The sequence below is a fragment of the Phallusia mammillata genome, chromosome 6, assembly GCF_965637545.1.
Source record: "Phallusia mammillata chromosome 6, kaPhaMamm4.hap1.1, whole genome shotgun sequence".
NCBI lineage: Eukaryota > Metazoa > Chordata > Ascidiacea > Phlebobranchia > Ascidiidae > Phallusia > Phallusia mammillata.
In genome coordinates this window covers 2449187-2472969 of record NC_137257.1, presented here as the reverse complement: position 1 = coordinate 2472969, position 23783 = coordinate 2449187, and the positions used below count along the sequence as shown (strand labels likewise).

The window sequence follows — 23783 nt, the reverse complement described above, 5'->3', positions numbered from 1 at the left end:
TTTGACTTTAAGTTGTAACTACATAATCTATGTTGCTTTAAGATTATTTTATTGTGATGATTTAAGTAGTTTTAACTTTTAGTTTCAATTAAAACATGCAAAAGTCTCGAGCAATTTTAAGGATTTTTCCTGCCAAGGCATTACCAGCTCCTGCCTTACATGGAAGATCCACTATCCTTGGACTTTTAAGAAAGGAACAGTTGGAAAACAGGAGATTTTTGGGAACTGGAATTAACATTTTTCACAAGAGGAATCACAATCTTTTGTCCTCTTTGGAAACGGTAAGGTGCATTCGCACAAAATCTAAATCTAGGTCAAAGAATGAAATTTAATAATTGAGTACATCAGAACATAAAAATGTATAATAATATGTTACAGCCTTAAAAAACCTTGTAATGTTTTTGTGTGTTTAAATTGTATTTTTTATTGTACTAGCCTTCCGATATGTGTGTAAATTTAACCTAAATGCAAATCATTACAAGAAAATGTTTTGTGAATAAAAAAATATATATCCTCCATTATGTTTTAAAGTGTATTACATAAAATATATATATATCTTCTTCATTTTAGAACTGCAATCTGTGCCATATAAGAAGATTAGGAACAGAAGACAAGCAAGGTTTGTCATAAACGCTATTACATTTGCCTTTATTAAAAATTAATATCAAGCAAATAAGTAGTCTGATTTATTTCATGTCTTTTTATTGCAATTAAAATTCATTCATTTTCTTACAGACGTGACATTTTCGTTCAGCAATGGCTTACCAGTAATAAGTGTGCCTTTACCGTCTCGCAAGGAAATGTGCAAGTTTGTTTTAAGGCCTGTTGCCACTACTGTTGGTAATTTTTTGTCTGACCTTCGGCAAGAAGATCAGGGAATTGATAGAGCAGTAATCTTTGCGCCAGGCAAGCCATCAGTTTTTTTATAACTTTTATATGTGCTGTTCTTTTAAGCTGTCTTGTTTGTTGTACAGATGGAAGCCGAATTGCTGCATGTACAAAAATTGAACATCTTATGCAAAATGCTTTTGTTCTGCATATTAATGATCAATCTTATGAAGTCAATCCACCAAAATTAGGTAAATCCATAGCAAATAACAAATACTATTCAGTGTTTGACTTGAGAAGCACAGACAGGAAAAACAAAACAGTTTGAATTTCCTGTTTGAAACCACATGCCTTTGTCTGCAAATAATCAAAACAATTTGAACAAACACCATACTACATATTGATGTGTCTTTGGAGCCTCGAATGAATTGCAATTTCAGAAATCTTCTTTGAACACACAACACTCCACCTAGTGTCAAGTTGTGGCAGCCAGCAGCAATGACATTTTGTTTTTTAAACCCTAAAGAATGTTATTTCAATGTTAGGAGCTTTTTAAAAAAAATAGTAGGGCTTTATAAATGAGTTTTTATTAATGGTGCTATTTGTGTGTGTTTTTCCAGAACAAACCCCGGTTGAGACCTCCACTGATTTGGACCAGGCCAAAATCCTCATTGCCCAACTTTATGGTCAATTGAATATTGAAGAACACCAACTAATACAGCAACAACAATTGTTGGAGAGACTTGAAAATCTGAAAACAGAAATTTTACCATTAGAACAGGTCAGTCGCCTTTAGTGCTTGAAAAACAGTTTTTGAAGTTTTTATTGAGTCTACATTTTCCATAGCCTAATAAGTTTTACAGTTTATCTGTTTTGTTGTTTCAGGCAAATGTTGCAGGTACTGGAGCTAACTATTTTTTGTTTGAAATATATACTACCGAAATCACTAAATTACAGTGCCAGGCTTGGGTAAAGTATTTTACCAAAATCTTTTTATTTAAGCAGTTTAATGCTGCAAGTGTGGCAAGAAAATTTTGCCACATAACTGGGTTATATCCATGCCTGGCACTTATAACTACACTATTCAGAATTATTAGTATGCTTAAATCTAATTAACATACACTCTTGTTTACTATAAACTCAGCATAATCGAGCAGAAAATCTAATAAGTTTTTGTGTGTGTAGCGAAAAGATCGAATGGCGGAAAAAGCGAAATGGCGAACCAGTTTGTTGATGTGGGGTGGGCTTGCAATGATGGGAACACAGTTTGGGATTCTTGCCAGGCTTACATGGTGGGAATACTCTTGGGATATCATGGAACCAGTGACTTACTTCATAACATATGGAACAGCCATTATCATGTATGGCTATTTCCTTCTTACACAAAAGGTAGGCGGTTTTCTTGATAGTTTTGGATTTGTCTGGACCGTTGTTTGTCATTATAAGATGTAAGATATTTAAACTTTATCTTATTGTATTTTAAGATATTATGTAAAATAAAATGTTAATTTTGGGGGGTATATATGTTATTGTAGTGTGATTCCTAGTAAATATTCGGACGATAGTTGTGTATTGTCATGCTGCTACTAAGAAATTTCAGAGCATCCTATTAATTGATTAGGGCTAGGCGAAAGATATATTAACAGTTATAAAGTTTTCAATACGCTTCTTTAATTTATAAGTTCAGCCAAATAAACCAATGAGGTGTTATCACAAGATTTCAACAATTTCATGACTACCTTTTTCTGTCAGAAAAAATGACTTAAATATTAAAATGACAGCAATCTCGTCAAAAAATATTACATATATATGTTTTGTTCATTAATTTGTGTTGTCTGTTTTAAATAATACCATTTTGGTAAAACAAACATGCCACAAAACTGAAAAAGGCTATACCAATTTGATGTTCTATGCCTAAACTGCAAACAGCACAAATAAAAAAGAATCGTAGGATTGCAAAATAAAAATATTTCGATACATTGTTTTAGTTTGAATGTGTACACTAAAATGTATTAAAACATAAAAATAGTGTTAAATGAAAAAACAGACATCTGTGCCATGCAATACATTTAATTGGTGACCTACAACAAATCACAATATTTACAATTCATACTATTTCCATAAATTCTGAGGTCAATTTGCCATACAAATGCAAATAAATAATTAACGCCAGGCCAATGCATTGAGACACATTGGTTGCACAGAACCTTTAAATTTTCTTGTTAGAATTTGTGACTCATTTAAACTTTATTGATTTTTTTGCTACTCATGACAACTAATACTTTTTTACTTTGTTATTTGCAACATAAAACAGGATATCCAGCTTTTTGTTGTTAAAGATGTAAAGGACAACTGTTTTGTCACTTTGGGAAATCAGTGTTTTAATCTGTCACTATTTGTGTATATATATCTGGTAATGGCCACATACTTTGCATTATGGTGTGAGAATTTGGATTGTTCAAAAGTATTTCTTCATGAAATGAGGCAACCACATAATGAGTTGTTTTCAAACTATTCTATTTTTAACCTTGTCTTGTCAATATTAAGATCTTACAGCATGCCTTGATAGTTTAATGTTCCTGTGATTCAGTGGCTGTTGCCCTGTAACAAACATGACAGCAGCTTCTTACTAAGCTTATTATTAGTGAAGTAGATTAACTTTATATTTGTAAGTCCTTAGGGATTATCACATCAAAGGTAGATAGGTTTACATTACAACTCCAAGTATGTCTATTTATTCTGTAAATTAAACGGTTATTGTAAACTAGGGTCATTAGGCTCTTGTCATTTGGATGTTATTTGTATTGGCCAATAAAACATCTGTTCTTTCATTTAAAAATAATGTCGGTTTTTGCATTTGGGTGATTTCTTTCGTGGTGAAATTATTGACACTCTTCACAACACGAATGCTAGTTACAACATATTGAACACTCATTATGTTCTGCCCCAATGTACCATGCAAATAGTGTTGATACTGTTTAACTCTCCGTGGAATATATGTGTGGGTTCTGTAACAAATCCATAATGAATGTTGTGTGCCTCCTAACATATCAGACATAAGGTTAAGCTTGACATGTTGCATATACCAGCTTGAGATTTAACAGAAACCTCATGTTGTTGAGTGTTTTTGAAGTGAAAAATCAATAATGAATGTAAGATGATTTGATTTGGTTCCATCTTGACGGCTAAGGTCAATTGTGACAATACCCTGAGGACAGCCATTAAAACAATGACCCAATAATAAAGGCACTATACATGGCCTGTTTTTATGCCTGATTTGTGAATTGCCTGTTTTAAGCAGTGGAGTTAGTGAAGTAAATTTTTAGACTCTGATTTTGACCCAAATCACTCCAAAATTTTCACATCGGACTCCACCCAAAAACAAAGCAATTATGTTGCCATTGTTTAGTTACTGTTTTTGACACATTTGTGGAAAAGTTTAAGTAGGCACAAATGTTATGACCTTGACTCCACAATATTAAAATAAAACTAATTCTTAAAAAGTGAGACTCCATTGAATCTACAACATGTGTTCAGGTTTTACCTAGCAACACAATCAAACGTTGTCACTATTGTAACTGTAGGAGCAATGTCATGTTTTGCTGGTGTGAATCTCATTGCAGTTGAGCTGTTCTTAGCCCATGCCTTGATACACATGAATGCTTGAGAAGTCATTTTTCTTTTCCACAATGTCATCATTGACTTTATGGTTAAGAAACGCCTTTGGATATTTTTGTATAAGTTAGGTTTATGTGTATTGTCTTGGGTCATTGTGATTTAAAGTGTTTGTAAAATTTCTGTCATCTGTGGTGTGTCCAAACAGTAGCTATGTCTTAACTAAATGTAATCAAGTATGTTTAGCCTAGTTTAAATGCAGAAACATATAAAACTTGATGAAACAAGAGATACGTACACTGGTTTGTCTTGGTTTGATCTTTTGCTTTCAGTAAATTCCCATTTTAGATCACAAGACAAATTTCTGGCCCCATAAGCGCATTATGAAATGTCATGTATGTAGGTGGTTCTCAACCTTTCAAACCTTTCAGATTGGTAAATTAACAGATTTTGAAACTTTTCGACCTCGCATTTTATTAAATGTATACTTAAGACTTAAAAGAGTAATGACTAGAACAGATTGGTGATATTCAAGCAATACTTTTGGTGATATTCAAGTAATAGCATTACAGTGTGTTTAAAATAAATTGCCTTGCTTTAACACTGATTATATCGCTCAAAGATTTGGTGGTGTTCAAGCAATACTTAAGTGTGTTCAAAAAAGAAAAACTAGAACGTTTTATTACATTCTACCTGGCTAAAACTACCCTATTTTTTAAAGTTTGGTAACTAACAAATAGCTTCAAAGGTGTTTTATTTCTTAAATTATACCCTTCAATATTTGGCAAACCCAGGGTAAACTGAATATACTTTCGGGGACTGGTCACAAAGTTAGGAGAAGCGCTGATCTGTGCGATGGTTGAAGCGACCAGAATATATCACGTTTAAATTGTTTGCTCGTATCCTTTGTTTACTATGCCTTCCGCTCTGCCGCCCAAAAGCCTTTTCAACATAGAGTCATGTCCTATTCAACACGACAGACGAACACTGGTGCTGTAACTTGCTTCAATGTTTATTGCCTGGCCAATATATGTTGATAATGGGACATAGAACAACAATTTATATTTTGTTTAATTGCCCCGTACGTCTGTTTTAACGTTATAGTTGTGTTAAAAATTGCAAAAACTTTAACAAATGAAGAACACAAATTGTGTAATGCCGTTTTTTGATGAACTGCTGCATTTTATTTCGTCAATTTTAGTGTTTTTTGATTCCAACACTAGGAATTGTGAACCTAGATCTGTTTAATAGCATGACTTCACCCGCCTAATAAAAGTCATAATATAATGCTACTATACAGTGAAAAGTTGGCATGAAATTGGAAATCCCGACCCCGTATATTAGGTTTAGCATATGTTGTCAGTTTTTTATGCTACCAGCACAATTACATACATTACTTTACGTTTAAACAAAGTTAGCGTATATTAAACCCTACTTCTAAGCGCTTTTTACTTAATAACGTCACAAACGAAGGTATGGTTACTCATTTAAAAATCTGGCATATATCTTACCATTACTTATACAAAGTGTGGTTTTTCAATATAAACAACGAATTGGCACGTTTTAAGTCTCTGCCGTACGGTAAAAAGCGTAAATGCATTGTTTATGAACGCAGTAAGAGGATATACCGTTCTGCATTGCCTCTTGTTAGCCCAAATGTACGCAATACCTTTTTAATGACGTTTTCCGATGATAAACACCTTATACCGGTCAATGAACCCAAACTAAGTAAAAGTCAATTGTTTTAATTGGGGACATTGATTGACTTCGCGCTGATTGATGACTTTATTTTATGACTACCCCCATGTGCTTCGTTAACTGGTCGATTTAAGCCTTTTATCGATTAATCTCGCTATTGTTTTTCTTGTAGGAGTACGTTTACCCCGATGCAAGGGACCGACAGTACATGAGGTTCTTCTATCGACAGGCAGAACGCACGAAGTTCGATGTTAATGAGTAAGTAGCCTTCCATCTTAAAACCAGGTTTCTTTCACCACACTGTCACACATTCATATTCTTTTATGCTTTATATATTCTTCCTTCAATTTGAAAGCTAAATGGGCCAAAGAAAAATGTAATACAGAAAAACTCGGTTAATCCGGACCCGTTTAGGCCCCAAAAATGTCCCAAATCTCCGAAAGTCTTGTCACATTTCAAAGGAATGCGATCGGTAAAATGAAGACCAAAAATAAGGGTATGGTGTTGAGTGGCTTCAAAAGCATATGAAATGTTTGGGGTAAAAAACACTTGCATTAGCAACGAAACGTTTTCGGCTACACCAATTACCAACTTATACTGCTTTTATACCAGTTATGTATATAGCAGCCATGGTATAAATTGACTATATTATGGTCGACATTTTATTTCACACCAAACTACAGTACATTGTATGTAAACTCTCCATTGCAAACGTCGGGTCAAATAACAACCATGCAGTTACGCCTGCTGAAATTTAACGCAACAAACATAATATTATGTTGCTGATTTGAATAAGGCTTATGACAATATCTTAGGTGTGATCTAGGACTGCACAATGACCACATTTTTCGTGTTATTTCTTCAAACATAAGCGACAACGGCATTTCCTTCGTGACGTAATATAACATATTGATAGCACGCTTGGTTGCTTGGTGTAGCAAGGGGATTGCCCTGTTTTGCTTTTGTTGAGGGTTTTGTGGTGTAATGTATGACCTTAACATGGCTTTCTCAGTTCCTGAAAAACACCATTCAAAAAAGGGGGTTAACAAGGCACCACTGGGTCAACTAGTGGGCCAAGTAACACGAAAGTATAAGGCCCAAACCCAGGCTAAAGTTGATTTTTTTGTGAAGCCGAAGTTGTTGAAACTGCGACACGGATATGGCCAATTGTAAAGCAAAGCTTGAATCAAGCCCTACACTATTTCAACCCATCTTTGTTGTCGATAGGCGCGTTTACCCACAGTCCACTAACCTCACTTTTTCGTGAGCCCCAGTCACATAACGCTTTATAATACGGTGGAGCTGCGCGTTTAGTCATTATCAACCAATTGTGCCCTCCATTTTTATGCGCTCCATAGCGTTTCAACGTTGCGCAGCTATTTCTAGCTTGGTGATTGTTTTAATGCAGTGGTTCGCCACCTTATACTGACCGCGTACCACCTGGCGACTTTTTCTATGGCTGCGTACCACGTAAACCCTGTTTAGATGGGTAGACCAAGAGATAGGCCAATTTTTCCTGACCAGGCTGGCATATTTCTGAAACCAGCAAAGTTAGCAATTTTAAGAAATGTTCAAAAGAGTTTCGACCTAAACAAGACTGATTATTTGGTCAGTTGAGTTGCAATTTTGGATCGACGTAGCACTAGCGGTGCGCGCGCCATAGGTTGAAAACCACTGTTCTAGTGCAATTGTGTCGCAATGTGTTCTTTCACCAAGAAAACTAAACAACCTAATCATTATTCTAGGTACAACAAACTGTGCGGTGAAATCGCCCAAGCAGAACAAGATCTGAAACGTCTTCGAGATCCTCTACATCTCAACCTTCCAGCTGAACCAATTACAATCCCACATGACCCAGAAGGCAGCAAACCATGACCATGACGTAATGTCACGTGTCACAATAAATTAGCGCATCATCAAGTGACGTAGGCACCGGTCGGTGGAAAAAAATGTGGAACCACGATTGTAGGTTATCATGCACATTGCACCGATTTTAGATGATTTTATAATTTTAGTATCTCTATATCTTTATATATCTCTGTGTGTATGTTTGCTCGCGTGTGTTCCGTAGCATAAATTAACCCTATTCGATAATTAGGTGCCGTATAATTTCGGTAAAGATGTTTTTCTCTGTTAGCTAAAGAGTCAATTTGAACTCCAAAATTGGTTTTAACTATTTTCACTAATATGAAACTATATTTGTATTGTATGAAACCTATTTAGGCTTTGTGCACCGTTTTTACATTTTAGCAACACTAGAAAAGGTAATACAGTAAAACTCGGTTAATCCGGACCCGTTTGGACCAAAAAATTATCCGGATTAACCGATGTCGATTAGTTAAAGCCTTTACAATTCATTTGTACCTTTAAGTTCTTCACGAATTGGGAGAAGATCCGGATTAACCGAGGTTTACCTTGTTTTTAAAGTTTTACTGCTACTGATTATCGAGTTGAGAATATTATATTTAATTGAGAAACTTTACATACATTATGTTGCCAAGATACACTTTTTCAATTTGTCCCGCACCCTAACCGCCTTTGTCGAACTAGTACATCCTCTTGTGTGTACAAACCAGCAAACAGTTTGTTAAGCCAATCTTTGCAAAATGATTTATGTTACCGAACGCAATTGATTGTTGAAGTTACAAACATCCTGATGAACGTATTGCGGACGTGTGAAGTCAGTTCCTCAAATGCAACAAGCACGAAGGGGGGCTTTGCATTTACAAATGGCTGTAACTGTTTAATACATTATGGGGTTTTGAGGCTAACCTAAAAACTCTTTCGACGAATTCCTTTATAACAATTCAAAACTTTTTAATTTCCTCCCAATAAACTGCATATTAGATGCTAAGCCATACAGACATCTTTATAATTGGTCATTTTATCAACTTCACAGGTTATATTTTCAGAGCTTAAGTGTCTATTTACAAACCACATGTAAAAATGGGAACCACTGGCTTAAATGATATATTGATACGCTTTTTATCACGGCCGATGTTATTTGTCATTTAATCAAAAGCATTTACCCCTTGCGCTTGATTTTGCTTATGATGTCACAGCCAAATATGAATCCCTTTTTATTGAACTTTGGTTTACAAATTGCGTGAAGAAGAACACCAACAAAACATATTAAGAATCATCTAACACAAAAAAGCATTTTTTTCGTAAAACTTGGCATTGAATTTCACTTTCTAAGCTTGAAATGACATGTTTAAAAAATCTAGAGTGGTTTTTCGTTCTTTGGGTTTTAAAACATTTTTTTCATCGATTCAATGGCTGCAAGAAGCATAGTGTTGTTTTTACATTGCAACCTGCCCCCAAAAAAGGGACACCGTTGTCATAGTAACGATACTATCTCTAAAATTTTGCATCCAAATTGCGTATTTTACCTACTGCATTAGGTGTGCTATCATAGGTATAATAAGAAGCATATGCGTAAAAAATTGCTTGATTTCAAATTGTGTTGCCTCTTTAGTAGTAGAGTGTCGCTATCGTAGAAAAATGTAATGATTTCGCAAATTTTATTTGACAATCAAAAACAATCTTGCTAGTTTTCTTCCTGGGTTTCAAGTTGTGTTGACGTCAAAATCGTATTTATTACGGATACAAACCTCTCAAAATCCTAACACACATTTATCTGTACAACACGGCACGATTGAGCGATAAATCCAATGGTTGCTGATTTTTTGGGTGTATTTTTACTTTACAGCCAAAATCGTAATTGATTTGGCTTTAAAGTTACATAGCGCGAGTCGAATAATCTTTTGCTGTTTATTAAAAAGCTCTTGTGTGTTTTAAAATACTGTAATCTACATTTTGTGTGGATTTGGTTTCAGAATTAAGAGTGTAGCCTATTGATCACATGATATGGTTTGGTGCATGGTTGTCACAAACCAGTTTTGAATGTGGCGGCTTTCTAAAAAAAATAAGCCAGAAATAAAAGTCATTGCTTTGAAAACCGAAGTCTTGGTACAAGCTGGTCAAATGGAGTCTGTTTTGTTTGGGTATTTTTAATACTGTTTGATAGTAAATTCTTGATTTTGCAAGACTTCCAAAAGAAAATTATCCAAGTCTTGCTAGAATCCGAAAATGCAGTAGCACGTAGCGCTTATAGTATGTCCTTGTGGTTTTCTAACAAACCGGGTTGTTTTTACAGCTCAGATAAACGGGGTCTATTGCAAGTAGTGATGTACCGAATCGGCTAAATTTCGATTCGGCGGTTTTGCCGAATCAACAGAGTCATTTATGACGTCACGCGAAGTCGTACGCTACGCGTTTGACGTGAAAAAATTATTATCTACCATGCAACCAGTGCAAAATAGTTGTTTTTTGTCCTCATTTCACTTCTGTGGGGTTTAAAATTGCCTTAAGCATGATTGGCAACCTGCCAATAAATTACTAATTTTTTACCGTGGGAAAAACGATAATGTGTTAAAAAAAATTGACGCGATTTTCGTTATGTTTGGGCTTTTGAAAGATTGCGTGCATCTTAATAAGCAGAAAAGACACGTTTAACGCTTTAATTTTGTGTTCGTAAAAGATTCGGTTTCGGCCGAATCGCAACAAATTATTCGGCCGAAACCGAATCTTTGCAAAAATGACCGATTCGGCAAACCGAATATTCGGTACATCTCTAATTACAAGACAAATAGCATTATCAAAACTTACATGTAGTAAATTTATTTTATTTTTGCACTAGCCTTGTGAGCGAACCCAAACCCGGCCCGAACCCGTTTAAAAGTTCCTAATTAGGCCCGGAAAGTTGGTTTTGAATTTAGCAAGCTGAAATTACGCTACAAATGTGATCGAGTTTGAAGTCAGGCCGGAATCAACCCCGTTTATTTCAAGCTTTTCCAAATCCCCCTAAAAAGCTAGACTTGAAATACAAATCTGCTTATGTTTGCAAAAACTATTACCCATGTATAATTAGGAGGCAGCAATGATTTTGTTTAAATTGGTGTCATATCTCATGCCCAATTTATCTTGATTCACGGCACAGGACGTGTTAATTAACCTGCTTTATGCTTGCAAAGTGCATTTGTGAACAATACAACAGGCCGCACTTAATTATATTTGCCTCCTTTATGCTTTCACCTATTCTCTGCTTATGAAGTACATTTACATTAACAATAGGCTTGCAACAGCTAAAGCTAATCACTTAATTTATCTCCTTGCGTTCATCCATCAACACCCATTGTTAGTTTGCATTGAAAGTTGAAACCCTATTGTTCATGTTTAATTAATGAGTTCTTTATTATTGTTCTGACAAATTTGAAAGCGAAATAACCTTTGTTGGTTGCTAATGAGGTTATTCTTGGAGATAGTACTAAGTATAATCGACTTTTGTGTGTCGTTTTTTTTATGAATATAATTACTTGGTAAAACAGCAGGACTGGATTAGCCATTCAAGCACACATAAAAAACACAGAATAAAGAGAAGTACGCACCACAGTAACTTTTTGAAGTCAAATTTTTATCGGTTGACTAGTAAATATTTAAATTGAGTCGTTTATTCCAGTCAAATGCGGCAAAATGTGTTATGGATTACATTTGTATGATTCCAATGGCTAAACAAGCCGTGAACGAACGGTTTAAATGTTCAATATAAAGCTAAGTCCACTCACAAGCATACTTGACCTCGTTTTAAGATGATCATTCATATTATGTAGAAGTAGAGTTTATGCCTCTTCATTTGATTAAAAAATCCGCTTTCACAATCGAAAAAAAATATCTCTAAGACATTTGGTGCACCAGCTACCGTTGGCTCGATTCATGAATAGAACAAAGTCACAACTACCTTAAAACTTTTTAGTAGCGAATGTTATTTGTTACACATGATTCAGGCACTGCTGTTGTTATACAAGTCCTTTTAACAGGTCCTATCTTTTCACATCTTGTGTTCTAACAAAAAGTCGTTGGAAAACAACATTTTCCTGCGAATAAATCTCAACTTGTTTAAAAATATTGGAAAGCACACACCGCAGTTTGGACAAACCCAATTTATTTGCAAATCATAAAAAACTCCTGATTACAAAGCAGTAGAAAACAGTACAAATAAAAAGATTGAAGACAAGACAAAAAGACGTATTTTGAAACATCCCTGGGCATAACTTTCACGTAGAATAGCTTTGCTGCACACACATACAGTGTACAACTTGAGGTTATTTTTTTATCAAATTCCGGCCAGAAACCTACAAAAATCATACTGAATTCGCAAAAGCCAAGGCACGACATGGCAGCTTGTCCTAGTTAAAACCGCTATGTGGTGCCGTTCAGCTATACACTTGCACTTAAGCGCATTATCGGTATATTTGCTACAGGCGAAGTTTAAACTGACAATAGCCAACATTGTAGCCTATATCATCATTTTCAATTTGTTATAAAATAAGGTAGAAATGTGGTTTAAAAAAGGTGAGCGTAGCATTAATGTGTTCAGATAACTGAAAATTTAAACTGAGTTTTAATCACAGTAAGGGAAGACATAAAAAAGTGGTACAAACAACAGCGGCATAGAATTCATCTAACACTATAGAGACAAGAGATATTGTCAGCTTGCTAAATCGACAAGTGGCTGTTCTTTGAAGGTGTGGTTGGATAATAATAGCAGATTGGACAGCACTTTAAAAATATTCAGCTTTGAAAAGAAATGGCTTCGGCTGTAAGATGCAGTTTGGTGCAAAACCATACATATACACAAGATATCAAGAAGGGGCGCTTTTTAATTCTACGTCGTTGGTTTAAGCTTTTCTGTTCATGTTGACCTTATAGGCAATTAGTCCAATTCATTTAAGGAATTGATTTAGATTTAAACTGCAATATAAAAATGCGTGATTTTTTTACTTTCAATTGTTTTACATTTAAAAAGTCCCATTTCAAAGAATCTGTTTTTGTAACAGTGTTGTCCTAATTCAAATAAACGAACTTAGCAATAGCTTAACTCAATACGAATAGCAAACTTTTGGTATGAGTGCAGCTTTCAATAAACCGTGTTAATATGTTTTTGAACGTCTTTGCCAAGGAAAAGCATCGCAAAATTTGTAATCTATTTTGTCCTCTCGATAAATTGTTAGAGTGATTTATGATGAACAAAAAAGTTTAACAACCCTGACTTGGACCAAAGGCTAATTATCGACATCTTAAACTAATGACATAAATAGCAATGAGATAGACATTAAACAAGTTTTTCACTCAGCTAAAACGTGCACACTTGGTGCGTTGTACAGACTACACACACAAAATATACTTTTTCCGTAAAGTCCGTTCCCGTGAAAGCTTTAAAGATCATGAAGGGATTGTTTGTATTTCATAATGGATCGTTGACGAGAGAATCTTTCTCTCACTGTGATGGTGAACTTTGGTGGAACCAAAAACAATCCGGACCTATTAAATATTAAAATATTATTTATGACAGCTGTATTGTGGTTCTAATATAATGGATGATATTAAGAATGTGCATCTCCAGGGTGGTAACCCCACATACGCTTCGTCAATGTGGTGAGCGGGCCCAAAATTGGTTTCATATCTAAACCACAAGCTCGAAACTCGGTCAGGATCCAAACTTTTTTATTTTTTATTCAAACTACAGCCCGAACTCCTCCCAATTTACAACACGAAATTTAAACCCTTTACTGCCGTGAATTACCGTTTAAACAAAAGCAAAAACAAAAGAAATGGCTGTGTATCAAAAATCAGCAGGAACTTAGATTCTAGAAGTTATACCATGATATTTTGGGAATCCTTATACTTGCAAGTCCTTTTGAGTTAACTCATAAACGCTGAACAGTTTTCTAGAGGCTGTGATTTGTTTGGTGTTATTCATTTAAATAACCGCACTTTTTCTACTGTGTAAGAATAAATCATCGTTAGTGCTTAAAATCGTGGTGGAACCTACTTTTCACAATCTTCGGGCAGTTGGCCGTTCACAGTCGGAGGTTTCAAGTGAAAACGTTGCAAAATTGTGACAACGTACAGAAACATCTCCATTTTGGCGATCGGCTCCCCAAAGCAGTGTCTCACCCCTAAATGAATAAAATCGTGTAAATTGCAAAAAAGTGAATGCGAGTTCTTCGAACAGTGGTCCTGATATGGCTTGAAATCGGCTCAAACATGTTGACAATATAGTGCAATACTCTGAGCAAGCTATACCTCTATACCTATGGCCTACATTACTTTTTCAAAGTACAGTAAACCATGGTTTATCCGGACCCCTTTAGACCGAAAAACATTGTCTGGATTAGGCGAAGATCCGGATTAACCGATGTCGATTACTTCAAGCCTTACCACTACAAACCATTTGTACCCCAAGTTTTGTCTAAGTTATGCGAAGATCTGGATTAACCGAGGTCTACTGTATTCATGAAACGCCTAAATATAGTTTCTCTACTTGTAAAGTTTGGCGGACTTTCGCTGGCTTTTTAAATGATTTATCCTAATCAAGATAAGATAACACCGTTTCAAACTGTGTTTTTGGACCAACCAAAAAAACAGCTATCACAATATAGGCTGGCGTATTGGTACTTACCGACTGAAAACGGGGTAACATTTGGAGAGGCCTTAAATGTTCCGTTCACCAAAAATCTTTCTGGTTTGAAGACATTTGGTTGTTCCCACAAGTTAGGGTCGTGGTGAATTGCCCAGAGGTTGGTGATCACCTGTGTGTTCTGTAAAAGTATAAAAAAAATAAACCTGCGGTTCACGCAAAAGTACAAAACCTTATGCAGGAAGTTAAACGGTTGTTCCAGTTGGATTTTAGTTGTAAAAGGGGCATGACAGGCAATAAAGTTGTTGGTACATGGTCAATGTGATTTTTAGCATAAATTTACGTGCATGTAGAGGTCATAAACAAAACAATTGACCTGATACGTTTTGTTTTATTTTTTAACAGTACAAAAACGGTTATAAGTACCATCAACGGCTGAACGAAACAAATGAATCTATCTTGGGTCGTATTGCAAAATAATGTCATCTAGTCACTTGATTCTATTTGAATAAGAAACCAATAATTTTCACAAGGCAGCTTTACTATTATCATTAACCCCTACTCCTAACTTATTACTGTGGCTTTTTGGTTTCCTACTGTAAAGGACAGTCGCACGTATGTACAAATATGCAAAACCTTCGTAAAACAAGAAATGATTTTTAAAATGTTTAGAAAAAACGAGTCCAATTTACTGTGACACATTTGAATTGTTTTGCCGCCCTGCCAAACATCTTCGTCAAACAACTTTCTGATTTGTTTCTTACCTGTGGGATGAAGTAGCCGTTGAGTTTGGTGTCAATTATGGATCTATGAGCGAGTGACTGAGGTCCGGGTGTTCTGTATCTCATCACTTCATGAAAGAAAGCCTATAAGAGACAAAACATGTTGAATAAACAACGCACAACAATGAACACCTGTTTACGACTGTATAATGTTTGATACGGCACCCTCTGTTTATGTATCCTTCAACAACCTTAGATTTTCAACAACGGTTTCTTAGTTTTATTTTGCAACGACTGTAGTTATTATGTTAAGCCAAGGTGTCTCGCTTAAAGCTACGTTTATTTGTCCCGAAAAAAAAAACTCCTGTCGTGGGTTCGAATCCCACAGCAGGCTAGATTTTTCCAGCTTGTGCCTTGCGATATGGAAATGCTTGGTGACCGGCTTAAATCGGTATGACGTTTTCAATGGGCCTGGTGTACTGTGATTTATATATGAGTGTGCTGTGATCGCTGGTCCGCATGAACGCTTCAGGGCTGATCCCAGTATTAATGTATTTATCGTAGTTCACTTGTATTGTTAACTTACCCTGGTATAATGCATTTCCTCATAATCCCTCCATTTAGCTTGTCCATCTGGCCCAATGATTTGATCAATTTCCTTCTGGATCTGAGTACAAAATATAAAAATTGCTAGTTGGTAAAACTAAAGATCGAACTCGAACCCAACTTAGAACTCTGACATACCGATTTGGCATAAATTGGGTTTGACCGAAACTGACTATTTTGCTGTTTTGCCGCAAAAATGGCTTGTTAAATATGTCAAAAAATCAACCCATAAAATAGCTGTTTTTTTCGGTGATAACTGTTTTTACATCAGCATTTCCTAAAACAATTTCCTAAATCATAGGCCAAACGGAAGTAACCGGTTTACGCGAAATTCTCCTGGAATAGATAATAGATGTTCTGATTTTGAAGAAGTTTTTTGTCACATTTAGTCCTTATTGAAATAGAATTATTAGCTATTATAGATCGAAATTATCCTAATTAGCTACTGACGTTAGAAATTGTCAGTTACACACTTACCCTTTTTTGACAAGCTGGTCTGTTGACTAGAAAGATGAAAACCCAACTTAGTGATGAAACTGTTGTGTCGGTTCCCCCGAAAAACAAGTCCCTTGCATAACCCAGCAATTCCGTGTCTGCAAAAATAACCCTTATATGTGATAACATGACAAAAAAGTCCTTTATGTATCTGGCAGCAAGTGATAGTTTAGATTAGTGGTATCAAACCTATATAAACAAATTCCTTCTTTAACAATTTAAAGCCTTTTACTTCATCTCTAACATACTACACAGTTGATGCTAAACCATACAAATATCAGTTAAAATTGGGAATTTTTTTTATTAACTTTACAGGTTATATTCCTAGAGCTAAAGTGTCTATTTACAAACTACATGTAAAAATTAAATTCCCCTTCTTAAGTTTTAAAGTACCTCCCCGGTTGGGAACCACTGGTTTAGTTTTAAAAAATGATTAAAGTAAACCAAAAATACAAATTTGAAATTGATGTTGCTTTGAAAAACAATAATCTTGCCTTAACTTTAGTAAGCCTTGTTAAATGCCCATGTATCATATTATGAACTCTGGCAAAATGTTATTTGACTAAAAAATCACTCATTTTAATTATCTGGCATAGCATTAAGATCTTCTCTAGGTTATAAGTTGGTTCAAATGTTTGCAATTTCGTTTTAACAAAAAGCATCTTGTGTAAAATTGTAATTTTACCATTGAAATTAGTTGTTGGGTTTTCCTTTTGTTTCGCCATCTCTTGAAAGTAGTGATCCACAAAGTCCCGTACGTCGTTGGGGTCATAGTTTAACTTGTGTCTGGCAATAAAAGGTCTCAGAAATTCGTAGACCTACGTAAAAAACAACAGTTGGTAAAGTTGCATCGGTAATGTTAGTGACAAAATCACAGAATCCAAGTTATCAACAAAGAAAATTGTAACTTCTAAACAGTTTAACCCAGTGGTTCTCAACCTTTTTTACTATGCGACCCCCTTTAGAGATTTTCTAACACCACGCGACCCCTTTACACGCGCACACAAGAAGTTTAACTATCAGCATGTGTTGATTGTGTTCATCACACATTTGCAATCTTAACGTGGCTGCAATAGTTCGGCGTTTTGCTGTATTCCGGAAAACCCCTATTTTTCACTAACTATTTCACTATTTCGTGTTTTTTTTATGTTAAGAAAAACCAAAACCCGCAATTATAGAAGTATACAATCGCAAATAATGTTGCGCCCGTTCTAAATCAAACGGTCGTGTGAGTTACTACATGCTAAACAAAAGTCACAGGGAAAGTTTTTATGATACAGATAAAGTATTCCGTGTTCGGTTACGTCTCCGCGACCCCCTCAAAAGTGCTTGGCGACCCCTTGGGGGGTTGCGACCCCCAGGTTGAGAAACACTGGTTTAACCAAACATGTACGCTTTGTTTTGCAAACTTTCGACGCGTAAACTGCAGTTTCTGTATTATTTACTACTTATAATCAGAGGTGATAACCAAATTCTTTGTCTTCCGGTTCTATCACAAAAGCCATATTTTTCAGCCAGTTCTGTACAAAAAGTCCATTGACAGTAACCAGTAATGCTAACCGGTTCGCTGATCTTATAAAATTTCGTGAGACAGTTCTATAGAACCGGCTGAATCCCACCACTGTTTATAATAGAGGTAAAAGGCTAACGTAAAGTTGTGTTACCTTTTCGCGGGCGCTGTGTAAGTCTCTGGTAGCTGCTGCAAAGTTAGGAAGAAATCGCAGATAGGGGGCAAAAATCAGTGTCTGAAAAATATGGGTTAATTCGTTTAGAAACGTCTAACTAAAACATTACCTCTTATCATTGTACGCGCATGTAATAACATGTTGTGCTATTACGGTATGGTTCCCACCCTTCATCGACGAAATCCTCACTTACCAATTTAAAACATTTTCATTCCTTCCTAGTATATTACATAGTATTCCTTTCCTTTCCAATACACTACTACATAGTAGATGCTAAACCACACAAAGATCATTTAAAATTGGGTCTTTTATCAACTTCACAGGTTATATTCCCAAAGCTAAAGCGTCTATTCACAACAACATGTACAAATTAAAGTGAATTCCTCCCCGCAAGTTTTAAAATTCCTCCCCGGTTGGGAACCATTGTGCAATTAGTTTGTTTAGGTTGTTCATTAAACAAAGCTTACAAAAAACACACAAAATAAACCGCCCTTACCATAAATGTATGCGAGTTCTTGGTGAACCAGTCAATAAGGGGTCGAGCACCGCCCTGAAATTCTTTCGCGTCATCGAATGGAATCCTCTCACTGAAGCACAACTGGCTGATGATATTTGATGTTGAATGTAACAACAGATTCTAAAACAAACGAACACACCGCTTTATGACGTCAACAATTAGAAAATACAAGCTGTGTTTCAAGTCAAAGTAGCAACAATTTACACCAGGTTTTTGGACTTTTGATCGCTGAAATGCGATTTCTTTTTACGTTTACTTCAACATGTACAGTTGAAATGCAAAATAAGGTTTACAGCTTCTGTTCAAAACTTATATTACCACCTTGGGCCATCAAAACATTGAGTAATTTTTAATTTAGATTGAATAAAGTTTTTGAACAATTGGCAGAAACAAATAGACTCCCCTTCAAGAGTATACTTTTCCACTGTTAAAGTATTTTAAACGCAAGGCAACGTAATTCTTTTGTATCTTTTGCTAATTCCAGTTCGATTTAGTCAAGTGGAATATCATACTGGGCGTGGTCGCTTATACTGTCACGTGATTCAAATCAGCCAATCCGTGGACAGAGATTGTATATGCAACACTATTTGACATTACGCTAGAGATTTCAGCTTATTATATACACTTACGTATATGTCGATAGGTTTGCTTTTGTTTCGTTGTAGAGTGCTGCACATGTACATGGCTTCTTCCTGTAAAGAACACACATACGTCGGGTTAGCCCAAACCGGTTACAACTAGGGATGTACCGGATATTCGGTTTGCCGAATTTATTCGGCCGAATCGCTCATTTTTGCAAAGATTCGGTTTCGGCCGAATAATTTGTTGCGATCCGGCCGAAACCGAATCTTTTACGAACACAAATTTTAAGCGTGAAACGTGTCTTTTTTGCTTATTAAGCTCCACGCAATCTTTCAAAAGCCTAAACATAACGAAAATCGCGTCAATTTTTACCTTTGTCAACACATTATCGTTTTTCTCACTGTGGTTTTTAAACCTCACAGAACTTAAATGAGGACGAAACAGAACTATTCTGCACTAATTGCATGGTAGATAAACATGTTTTCATGTCAAACGCGTGGCGTACGGCTTCGCGTGACGTCATAAATGATTCGGTTGATTCGGCCGAATTTATTCGGCAAAACCGCCGAATATTCGGTTTCGGCCGAATCGAAATTTAGCCGATTCGGTACATCACTAGTTACAACCGGATTAATCCGGTTTGGGAGCATGAACCGGCGTTGCTTTCGACAAGATCTTTATATTTTCTATGCTAGAATTCCGCTTAAGGTATGCTACATGTGCACAGACTATTTGATAAGCAGAACCTTCGAGACAGAGTCCCAGACAGATGCTCATTTATTACCAACGCTAATCAATGCCAACGTGATGTTCGCGAGCTGATTTTACACGGGTCTGTTGCCAAAACAATAAACCCTTTCTTGGTAAACAATAAACACTTTTCCTGATCGTGAAATGTTTGTGCTTGTTTTCTAAAGTCAATCGAAATGTCAGTATAAGCAACATTTGTACATCGTTATCAAACGCCACGTGTTTTTATACAGACTACACCGTGTATGGTGCAGAGCAGGGGTCTTAAACACGCGGGCCTTTAGTGGTTTTTGTGCGGTCTGCTAAGCGATTTGAAATCATGTTTCTGTCGGGACTGATTGAATTGTTCGACCAGAGAGTTAACATAATACGTTGATTCCAAAATCGTAACGGCTAAAAAAATATTGGAGAATACGATAATGTTTTTTTCTGAAAGGAATTGACTTTTGTGATGTAACATTTTATCACAGTTACGTAGTTGTGTGTCATATATTTCTAAACCGACTTAGGGAACCGAGCGTACTGTGCGTACCTGTACCCATCCTTCCATGACTTGACCGCCTGTACCGAGCTTGCGGAACACGGAATGTCCGAATTTCCGGTTTTCCTTCCATTTTGGTCCGTCTGTTCCTGCCACTCCTGGTAAAATAGACGGTAGCTGGTATGTTAATGGTAACTGTTACGTTGAAATGCTCTTGTCTACGGCTTTGACTAAATTTGCTGCGGTGTTGTTATGTGTTTTGTGCAAGGAATGCTTTGTTTGAACAACGCCCGAATCATTAACGACTCTAAACTTAGGTTTTGACAGCGGGCAATATAGCAGCCAAACGTAAAGAATCAATTAGGATAGTTGTCAATCTATTCCATAAAACAGTTTTTATGTTGGTCAAATTTCTGTTAAGCTTTTTTTAGCTTTTAGCTTAACATAGCTGGGTTTTTTAAATCTGGATTTAAACTATGAAACTGTGTTTCACATCAAAACACAAAAACACACCTTTTCCTTAGAGGCCTTTCCTTTTGCTAACTTTTTAGCAAAAGGAAAGGCCTCTAATGTGGACTTTTGTGCAATTGTATAACTTACCAAGTTTTTCGGTGAACGCTTGGAACATGATTGAAGTGGGTCGACCTGAAAACTCTGTTCCCTGCGTCACCAGAGCTTGGTGCATCGCTTCTGGTGAACTGATGATCACAGTCAATCGGTTGAAAATCTTCACCCCCATGATAGACCCGTATTTGCGAGCCATGTTCTGTGAAACAGCATACAAACGGTTTCAAAGATGTAAGAAAACCTGGAATTGATGCCAGAACCCAAAAGTACAACCCTGATACCTGTCCTGTACCCGAAACTTGGTAACAAAAGCGGAAAAAATAATGCCTTAAGTCCGTTTTGTCGAAACTCGTGCCCACAAGCCAAGCCCGAAACCTGCCGAAACGCCCGCCTCACAAGTGTACCATCTTTGCTTTACTGTATTCGTACTTTTTGACATGTGAGAGTCAGACTTGCATTGTGCCAAAATTCTTGCTCATGTAAAGCGAAAAAAAGGTTGCATGTATTTAAGACCCAAACCCGACCCGAACACGAATGCACTATAGCCAGGGTTGCCATACCGTCCTTATTTCTAAGATTTGTCCTTATTTTTGACTGTAGTCCTTATTTTGTATTATTTTCAACAATTACTATAGTCAAATATCTTCTACAAGTAGAAGTAAACCTAGACCAGGCCTGTCGTAAGATGCACTTAGTATTTTCTACGAACAACGAGTTGCTGGAACAGATTGTTTCTGGCCAAAATATTGCATACTATATGTCATGGCTCGTATACATGCAAATATTTGTTCAAAAACGTTTGTTTCGCATAAAAAAATAATTTGTCGGTTGTCCTTATTTTTTGGTTTCAAGTCGATGGCAAACCTGACTATAGCCCAAAACACACTTTTTTATACAGCATTAGGCCAGGAAGGAAAAATTACGACACATATGTAGGCAAGTGTGTCAGGCACGAATCAAGTCCGTTTTACTGATTCTATTTACAAACACCAAACTCTTAAAATAGATAAACTACTTATTTTGGTTTGAGAAATTTCCGAGAGACTTTGTGAAACATAACATGTCGTCTTAGCCACCACCACGACCCAATATATTCGATACGATGCATTTAACATAATTTAAGCTCCAAATTTTGTAAAAACTTTCCAAATCGAATTCATGATCAAGCAATGTGACAAGTCTAGAAGCTTCTTAGTAAACTCGCTTTAATTAAACTGCGACAGCAATTCAAAATTTTCCAACACAGCTTCACTAAATTTACGTCACGTTTCATGCGGACGTGATAGAAATGACGTCACGCATAATGAGATTTAATGCATTTCGCGAAAGTTTAATTATTAACGAATCTTCCATATAAGGCATGTCCGAAAACTTATAAACAAGAAATATCATTTTTACGTGACTTTCAATTCATATCGTGGCTATTTTGATCTCACAATTTCCGATTTGCACGGCACAACATCATTTTCGCTTAGTCACCGGTATTTCCCCACTTTAGCGTGACGTAATATGACGCTGACTCACGCACCTTGAGCCGACAATGATACGACGCTGACGTTTAAGGCCCCTGAGGTGGGGAGAAAGTAACTTTTAGAGCCGTAGCTACCACGACAATATTGACTGCGCGCAAGCGAACTAAAAACATCGAAGCGTTCATTTATAAACAGAAGCCAATATGTTCTTTAAATTGCCTAACTGGGTTAAAACTGGAAAAGGGAAATTTATTGCTATTTATGTCTTCAGATATTTTATTTCTGGGTGAGTTTCTATCTTGTGTTTAGGCTTAAAGGGTAAAAACTAAGCTAGAATCGGTTCTATACTTACCTTACAGTTTAAACAGGTTTACAGTTTAAACAATTCTTCATTCGGTCTTAAACTCATAATCCACATTTGCGTTATTGTTTTAATAATACAAATGTGGCCACAGGGTTACAAGTTTAAAGCAGGGCATAAATGCAATACTGAGAGTACAGAACGTTGAACAACGAATCGTTAGTCAAATTGCTTTATTCGGTAAGTAGAACTTTCGGGACAAAATTTTTGTGTTCGGGTCCTAATTATCCATCACAGAACGTAAATGCATGGCACAAGCTTCCTAATATTTGTAAGACCATAATGCATACGGCAAGAAAATACTTGAATTAGTGACACTACTAGTAATGTAAAAGTTCATGGGACCAAAGGTTTTTACATAAAGAGCAACTAAAGTTACCATGAGGTCCAATTCAGGGCGAGCCGTCAACTTGTAGGCTGATCCCAAAATGGGAAGACCCAGGGGCCCAGGTGGGAAGTTTTTGGGGCGGTATAACCAGCCGTGGATGAGCTTCAAAATAATGGCGAGAAATAATAAAGGAATTGCCGCTGACTCGAACATTGTTGATTTTTTACTTTAGATTTAAATAACACAATAAGAAAATATATCTGTAAACACAAAATATTGGTTATTGTTTGTGAAAGTTAGAGTGTAAAACTAAACTCAATGTCTTAAATATATCTTTACAACTATATACCGTAGCCATTGTGCCTTTTTCAGTACAATTACAACACCGTTTAAAACAATACATGTTCATGATTTACAATTTTGACGTTTTTTCAGCCGAAATTGTCAAAAACACGAATAACAACTTAACAATCGATGCCTCGATCTAACCTCGACATACAAATATTTGCTTAAGTGCCCGTTAAACTTTTTACGCGGTGGTCACGCTAACACATGCCAACATTCCTAAAACGTCTGATACCATGTTAGCATACT

At 36.1% G+C, this 23783-nt stretch overlaps 2 protein-coding genes across 2 annotated transcripts; one reads left to right on the top strand and one right to left on the bottom strand.

The window, feature by feature from the left end:
* The first annotated feature begins 16 nt into the window (after positions 1 to 16).
* On the top strand, positions 17 to 10102 carry LOC145232457 (calcium uniporter protein, mitochondrial-like). Its single transcript, XM_080097084.1, has 8 exons — positions 17 to 281; positions 571 to 619; positions 736 to 906; positions 975 to 1079; positions 1449 to 1609; positions 2014 to 2217; positions 6314 to 6399; positions 7887 to 10102. Exons 1-8 carry the CDS (start codon positions 96 to 98, stop codon positions 8014 to 8016), a joined length of 1092 nt encoding a protein of 363 aa, XP_079953210.1. The 5' UTR covers positions 17 to 95; the 3' UTR covers positions 8017 to 10102.
* A 2022-nt stretch (positions 10103 to 12124) lies between these two features.
* Positions 12125 to 23444, bottom strand: LOC145232456 (cytochrome P450 2J4-like). Its single transcript, XM_080097083.1, has 13 exons — positions 23241 to 23444; positions 21062 to 21227; positions 20513 to 20619; positions 19278 to 19340; positions 18628 to 18768; positions 18111 to 18191; positions 17132 to 17264; positions 16429 to 16544; positions 15932 to 16012; positions 15388 to 15489; positions 14666 to 14804; positions 14036 to 14162; positions 12125 to 13524 (listed from the first exon to the last, which is right to left on the bottom strand). The coding sequence occupies exons 1-13, from the start codon at positions 23400 to 23402 to the stop codon at positions 13419 to 13421; spliced, it is 1524 nt and encodes a 507-aa protein (XP_079953209.1). The 5' UTR covers positions 23403 to 23444; the 3' UTR covers positions 12125 to 13418.
* Positions 23445 to 23783: the final 339 nt, after the last annotated feature.

What these genes read in the sequence shown, in the direction of transcription:
- LOC145232457 (XM_080097084.1), top strand. Translation starts at nt 96, where the DNA reads ATGCAAAAGTCTCGAGCAATTTTAAGGATTTTTCCTGCCAAGGCATTA. An exon ending in AGTCAATCCACCAAAATTAG is followed by an intron (nt 1,080 to 1,448) that starts GTAAATCCATAG and finishes GTGTTTTTCCAG; the next exon opens with AACAAACCCCGGTTGAGACC. An exon ending in ACGAAGTTCGATGTTAATGA is followed by an intron (nt 6,400 to 7,886) that starts GTAAGTAGCCTT and finishes TCATTATTCTAG; the next exon opens with GTACAACAAACTGTGCGGTG.
- LOC145232456 (XM_080097083.1), bottom strand. Translation starts at nt 23,402, where the DNA reads ATGTTCGAGTCAGCGGCAATTCCTTTATTATTTCTCGCCATTATTTTG. An exon ending in GCCCTGAATTGGACCTCATG is followed by an intron (nt 21,228 to 23,240) that starts GTAACTTTAGTT and finishes GCTGTTTCACAG; the next exon opens with AACATGGCTCGCAAATACGG. An exon ending in TGTTACCCCGTTTTCAGTCG is followed by an intron (nt 14,163 to 14,665) that starts GTAAGTACCAAT and finishes TTATTCATTTAG; the next exon opens with GGGTGAGACACTGCTTTGGG.